Source organism: Amaranthus tricolor, chromosome 5, assembly GCF_026212465.1.
Source record: "Amaranthus tricolor cultivar Red isolate AtriRed21 chromosome 5, ASM2621246v1, whole genome shotgun sequence".
Classification (NCBI taxonomy): Eukaryota; Viridiplantae; Streptophyta; class Magnoliopsida; order Caryophyllales; family Amaranthaceae; genus Amaranthus; species Amaranthus tricolor.
In genome coordinates, this window is record NC_080051.1 from 4,415,009 (window position 1) to 4,422,020 (window position 7,012).

The 7,012-nt window shown below is 32.4% G+C and overlaps 2 protein-coding genes across 2 annotated transcripts; both read left to right on the plus strand.

The window, feature by feature from the left end:
* The first annotated feature begins 2,024 nt into the window (after nt 1–2,024).
* Nucleotides 2,025–5,487, plus strand: LOC130812741 (uncharacterized). The gene is made up of 4 exons (XM_057678319.1): nt 2,025–2,171; nt 3,971–4,495; nt 4,577–4,802; nt 4,899–5,487. Exons 1-4 carry the CDS (start codon nt 2,025–2,027, stop codon nt 5,027–5,029), a joined length of 1,029 nt encoding a protein of 342 aa, XP_057534302.1. The 3' UTR covers nt 5,030–5,487.
* A 129-nt stretch (nt 5,488–5,616) lies between these two features.
* LOC130812743 (uncharacterized) lies at nt 5,617–6,794 on the plus strand. Its single transcript, XM_057678320.1, has 2 exons — nt 5,617–5,884; nt 5,990–6,794. Exons 1-2 carry the CDS (start codon nt 5,702–5,704, stop codon nt 6,500–6,502), a joined length of 696 nt encoding a protein of 231 aa, XP_057534303.1. The 5' UTR covers nt 5,617–5,701; the 3' UTR covers nt 6,503–6,794.
* The last annotated feature ends 218 nt before the right edge of the window (nt 6,795–7,012 follow it).

The following is a 7,012-nucleotide window of genomic DNA, read 5'->3' on the forward strand; positions in this document are numbered from 1 at the left end:
AGTACTCTTCCGTCACTTTGAATTCGTTATATTACAACAAAAATTACAAAACAATAACCATATTGTATAAATGATTCCCAAAAAACATAAATGTATTAGAAAAACACTTACAAAACCAAAAAAAATTACAAACTCTTTAACAATATGTAAACTAGTAAGTAAAATGTACAAAATCTCAATCTTCTCTAAAGTATGTGATGATTTTGTAAGATTTTGAGGTGTATTTTCCGGTACAAACTCTGTCACAATATTTAATTTATAGAAATCAACTTTATGTTGCTGCATGTAGAACACACCGAATAATTAGTAATGACTAATTCCATTTAAATTATAATACCAAACACCATGTTATTAATATTTTCAAAAAATACGGGAATAGGGAAGGAATAAATTACAAAGGATGAAACTAACAAAGTATCTAAGAAAACAATTTTTAATGGGCTAATATGGAATTACTATCCACATCTACATATTAATAATATTGAGCATAGAGAGTGTGGGGAATAATTCTATGGGAGGCAGAGTCTAAGGAGGAGTTATTAGCACTGTTTGGATGGAAGAGAAGGACGTGAGGAATTTATTGGGATGGAAAAATCTCGTGTTGCCTGTACGTACTAACTACTAAGGATGTTAAAATGTGCATTCATGTAAATCGATGTATTTAAAAATGATAGAATAGTAGCTCAGGGACATATAGCAGCTTACCAGAATGTGAAAGCTTCTAATAGGTAGTTCAACAATCATATTAGAATCAAAAAACGAAACAGAAACTCATCAGTATTTGCACCAAACCTGTCTAGCTTTAGTAAATTGTAACCTTATCCTTTCCAAGTTGTTTGGTATGAGCTGAAAGTAATTGTTTCCGTTTCTAATAGATTAGCGTTTCCGCTCAAAAGTATGCGGAAACAGTTAACGTTTTCAAGCCGGAACATAGGAACTAGTAGATCTCTTGTTTTCCATACTCAAAATTCAAAGCACGATCTAGTTCAGGTTTTTTTTTTTTTTTTTTTTTTTGCTTTAAACCCGAAAAAAGAAGGAACAAAGATCAAATAGAGCTTTGAACAAACGTTAATGGCGAATAAAGAACAGGGGGTTGATTTTGGAGTTTTTGGCCAAAAAATACGAAACTCACCTCAAAATGTAGAGAAAATGCCAATCTTTATATAAAAATGAACTAAAGGTAAACCAAGAACAGGGAGCAAAGGTTTAAAGAAGCCTGCGAATGGCGAATTTTAAGAGAGAGAGTGAGGAAAGGAGAGATCAGAGAGACGATAATTGAGAGAGTAATAATGAAGGAGTGGTTCATAGAGAGAAATAAGGGAGAGAGAGTGAATATACCAAGTATAATAGGGAAAATGGGAGGGGTTATGAGGGTATATTAGGAAAAAAAGATTTTCAAAAATGGAAAGTATTCTAAACTGGACAAACTTTTAAAACTACCCGTTATAGTAAGGTGGACAGACATAAAAGAACGAAGGGAATATTTGTTTAGTCTTACATTTATTCCTTATCAGAAATAGATGTGGCGGTAATACTTCCATGATTAACTTTGGTTTATGTTATTCCTTAAAAATCTTTTTTTAAATTGGACCTAATTATGGGGTGTTACAATACGGCCCAAGACCTTATACAGAACCCAACTTACTAAATCCCCAAAGAAACCCTTTTAAAGCTAAAATTTTAGTTTGAAGCTAAGTAATTAACATTAATTATATTTTATTGCATTAATTTTATAGTTTAACTAAGTAGAATTTAGGTTGTTTACAACAACGTAATCGTATTATGATTTTAATGTATACATACGAAATTGTTGGTCCAACTAAGGGCCCGTTTGGTACATGGTATTAGAGGGCAGTAATGGTAATAAAATTAAGTAATAAAAAATTTGGTCGTTTGGATGCCTTCAATGATAATAGATGGTAATAAAATTCGGTAATGAAATTACACATTTTCATTACCATCAAACAACCAGTATTAGGTTGCAATGGTAATGGATTATTGCTGTGTTAATAAAATAAAATCAAATGCGCGTTCCTTTCTCTGATTTCTCTTCAAGCTTTCTCTCCCTTCTTTCTGTTTCCTTTTGCTCTGCTACTCTCCTTCAAATTCAATCAGGTATTCATCATCTTCTGTTTCCTTTTGCTCTGCTACTGTCCTTCAGATTCAATCAGGTATTCATCGTCTCTTTACCCTTGTTTTCTGATTTTAATTTTTGTGTTCATACGTTTTTAATTATTGGTTTTTATCGAAAATCCTATGAAATTCCTTTTGTTTCGTATTCAAATCAAATGCGTAGTTCTTCGTTTCTTTCAAAACTTTTCAAAATTTTCAAAATTTCAAAATTTCTTTCAAAAACAACAGCCTATAATTACTTTGATTGCGTAATTTAACGATTTAACAAGTACAGTGTTTCGATTGTGCTAATTAAGTGTTTAGGATTTGATTTATAGACTTATTTGTTTAGGATTTGATGTATAGACTTATTTGTTTCAGATTTGATTTATAGATCATTTTTAGGATTTGATGACTAATTTCTTATGAAAAAGGAGAAATATAAGAGTATTTTTGTTTGATTTGATAGCAAAACTAGTGTTTAGCTGATGAAGAATTGGGGAAAGTGCGTACTGATCTTGATCTTTGCATACACTGTTGCTTTCTGATTTTTGTCGCTTCTGTCTTTTACCCTTTCCTCCATCCTTTCTTTCTTCCTTTTTGCTAACCTGTTTTAGAAATTACAAAACTTATCATACTTGATTTAGCCAAATCCAATGTTTTTGGTAATTGTAGGTGGGTAATTGTGGCTCTTTTATGTGTTTGAATCAGTATAAGCTATAGTTATAGAATGTCTTTTACACAGGTTGTTGTTGGCTTGTAGAAGTATTGGCATTAGATTGTTGTGATGATTATGACAATGACAATAACATGCTTGACTTATATGACCTAGAAACTGGATTGATATTTTGGCTTTACATGGCCCTAAAAGAGATTTGAGCATAGTTAAAGGTCCTAAAAACACTGTTAATCGTAGATTTTTTTTCAGCTTTATATGTACGATATTTGCCCAATGGTGAAGCTTGTGATAGAGAATGGCTTGTTTACTCAAAGGAGCTTGATAGAGTATTTTGCTTTTGTTGTAAGATTTTTAACAAAGAGAATGTAAAAGGTGCTTTAGTTTATGAAGGATTTTTTAACTGGAATCATTTGAGTGCCAGAGTTAAAGAACATGAAACAAGTAGTGATCACATTTTGAATATGGCTACTTGGTGTGAACTTAGATGAAAAAGGAAATGGGAATTTCTTAGGATTAGTTCAAACGTTATGTTTGAGCATGTTGAGCGAATTACAATTGGTAAAATTCATCATCATTACTTGAGTCATTTTATTCAAAAAGAATTGATGTGTTGGATTGGACTCCTGATTCTAATCATCAAGAACAAATGTCCTTAATTTTAAGATGTGTTGATGGCTCTACCAACTCCAGAAACCAGGCATTAGCAAGACATAACATTATACATTATCAATAGCATCCAATCAAGCCTTAAGTAACTTCAGAAACCAGGCATTAGCTTCAATGTAGCTTCGCACATTATTTGTACATTAAAACCTTCATATACATAGAAATGCTATGTGATTCTCTTGTCACTGTCTTTTTTTTTCATAAAAAAACAATTTGAAGTGTAATGGCTAGAATATGTTTCTTCTTAGAGGATAGCAAGCCTTGGTTGTACTACTTTGTTGCCTCTATTAAACTTTATGTGCATTATTTACTACTTAGCAAAATCTTCTTCTCTGGAATATATCAACTAAAATTTAAATTAGAATACAATTTTTTGGGGGAGTCTATTTATAATCTATCTGATGTACCATTTGTAGAATTATACAGAAAACTTTATGTGCATTATTTACTACTTTGTTGCTTCCATTTGTTGATCTTGTGACTTATCATCTACTTATGCTATGATTTATGTAGTTATGGCGCGTCTTCAACAATCGCCTAAGGACTTTATTGTTTTTTTGGTTTGCTATGAAGCGAAGAAAAATTAGAAGAGTAATGATGCTGATTTTGATTAGGATAATCCTCATTTTTAGAAGAAGACTAAGAATTAGGATGTCTAAGCAACCTAGTCTGCATAATCCTATCCATAGATTAGCACATTTAGATGGAATGATAGTGGAGAGTGATATTGCTTGCATTGAGCAACTTAGGATGGATCGTCGCACGTTTAATATCTTCATTTCATTGGTTCGTGAAGTTGGAGGGTTAAGGGATACTAAGAACATGGTAGTGGAAGAAATGGTTGCTATATTTTTGCATCTACTTGCATTTGAGGAGAAGAATAGGAAAATAAAATTCGATTTTCAACGGTCAGGAGAAACTATAAGCAGACATTTTAATAATGCGTTAAAAGCTGTGTTAAAACTTTTGAGTTTGCTCCTCAAGAAACCTGAACCGATTCCCGAGAATAGCACAGATGAAAGATGGAAATGGTTCAAGGTAAATCTTGTATTTTTTTTATTAATAGATAGAAAACACATATCGATTTTTAACTTTTATTAATCACACCCCTTTTTATAGAATTGTATAGGTGCTATTGATGGAACTTTGATTGATGTAAATGTGCCTGCGATAGATAAATCACGTCATAGGTTAAGAAAAAATACCATCTCAACAAATGTTTTAGGAGCTTGTGCACCGAATATACAATTTATATATGTTTTGGCGGGTTGGGAAGGTTCAGCTGCCAATGGAAGAGTACTTCGAAGTGCTTTAAATAGAAATAATGGATTAAAAGTGGCTAGAGGTCAGAAATCAATTTCTTATGTGTAAAGATTTTTTAAGGGAGCAACAATGACCAATAATCTAGCTTAACTCATTGGTTTTTCACTTTTTCACCTAGGTAATTATTATCTAGGGGATGCAGGATATAAACATTGTGATGGATTTCTTGTACCTTATAGAAGAACAATTTATCATGAATGGAGAAGGGATTGGAGCAATCACGCTCTAAGGAAGAGTTGTTCAATATGAGGCATGCTTCAGCTAGAAATGTGATTGAACGAGCTTTTGGTTTGTTGAAAGTACGGTGGGAAGTTCTTGCCAAAGGCACCAAGTACCCTCTCAGCACTCAAATAGATATAATATTGGCTTGTGTGTATATTCATAACCTTATTCGCCAACAAATGAGCGTTGATCCAATGGAAGCTATTTTAGATGCATATATGGAAGAGGAAGGAGAGAATGATGAAATTGAAGATGATGGAGACTACATTCAAAATTGTGACACATCTGAAGAATGGACTAACTTTAGAAACACATTAGCTCAAGATATGTATGATGCATTCTTGGCCAGGAGACATTAGTAATGGATAGTTTCTTATTTTAGTTGGTTTTTCAATTTTTAGTCTTTTAGGACTAGCTTTTATGTTGAACTACAAACATAAGTTGTTTTTTGATTGATTAGTTATAAAATATTCTTGTCTTACAAAGATACTTTGGTATTGTTTGCCACCATTGTATGACAGATATATAATAACTAACATGGGTGATGAGATTCAAGGTCGAGGAAGAGGAAAAAATAAGAGAATGTGGACTTCATTGGAGGAGAATGCCCTTGTTGACATTCTACTTGAGATGTAGAATTCAAATTGGAAGTGTGACACAGGCTATAGGACAGGTTATCAGACATATATTGAAAAGAAAATGAATGAGCGATTTCCTTATTGTGGATTGAAGGGTAAGCCACATATTGAATCCAAAATTAAGATTTTTAAGAGACAAATGGGATATATTCTTGAAATTCAGAAGCAAGTTAGTGGTTTTGGTTGGGATGATGCTACAAAAATGGTAACTGGTGAGAAGGAAGTCTTTATGGGATGGGCTCAGGTATTTTCTTTTATTTAATTTGTTAACAGTAGCTATTAATCATTGTTTTGCTATTATTTTTGTTTCTTTCATTTGATTGATATATAATTGTAAGATATGCTCCAGGGAAAAGATGGAGCTGTTGCTCTATTTTGTAAACCGTTTCCTCTTTATGACAAGCTTTGTGAGATTTACGCCAAGGATCGTGCCAGTGGAAGTATGGTCAAGGGGCCCGGAGACGATGAAGAAGGTGATAAGAATGAGGCTGAAAAGAATGATGATGCTATTAGCTCAACTCTAGCGATTGGACAATCAAGTGACCGAAGAGATCGTAAGAGAAGAAGGAAAATTGAAAATGAAGAGCTAAGTGGGCTAGCCACTGCATTGACAGCTTTGATTGATGTTGAAAAGGAGTCTACTTCAATCATGATGGATATGAAGAAATCATTTTTACGAGATGTGGAGATAGGTGAGAAGAGAACTAACCTTTTTGGAGTATTGAGTAATTTGCAAGAACTGACACCAATAGAAGTTGTCGAAGCTACCACAATTATTGGCTTAGATGACAAGAAGGTGGAGATATTCTACAGTGTGCCGGATGAGTCCAAAGTTATGTTTGTTAAATCTTTGCTAAAATGATAGTGTTGATAGATTTTAAAAATATTATGATGTAAAATGGTTGAACTTTAGGTTATACTTTCTGTGTTGGTAAAAATGTAGGTGTGTTTTAAAAAAGTATGAACTTGGTAGTCACAAAAGGAATGGACTTTTTATCGTAATTTCTATGCCTAAACACTAGCTAATTTTCTCGGTTGAAGAGTACTAGTATGGCTACTTAATTGAAACTTGTTTGTAATTGTCAAGTATTTGCAGTGTAAAGAATGCATGAAGAAAATATTATTATTTGTAATTGCAAGTCGATGCAATTGTCCAAAAAAATAATGAAGAAAAAAAAAATAATGTATGTAATTATCCACAAAAAAATTATTATTAAAAAAAGAATCATTAGATAAAATAATTTAGATACAATAATGCTTTTAGATACAAATATACAATAATGAAACTAAGAGTCATTACCATTTTTTATTACTAACAACCAAATGCAATTAATGGAATATTATCTTCCATTACCATTCTTTAGTCATGCAC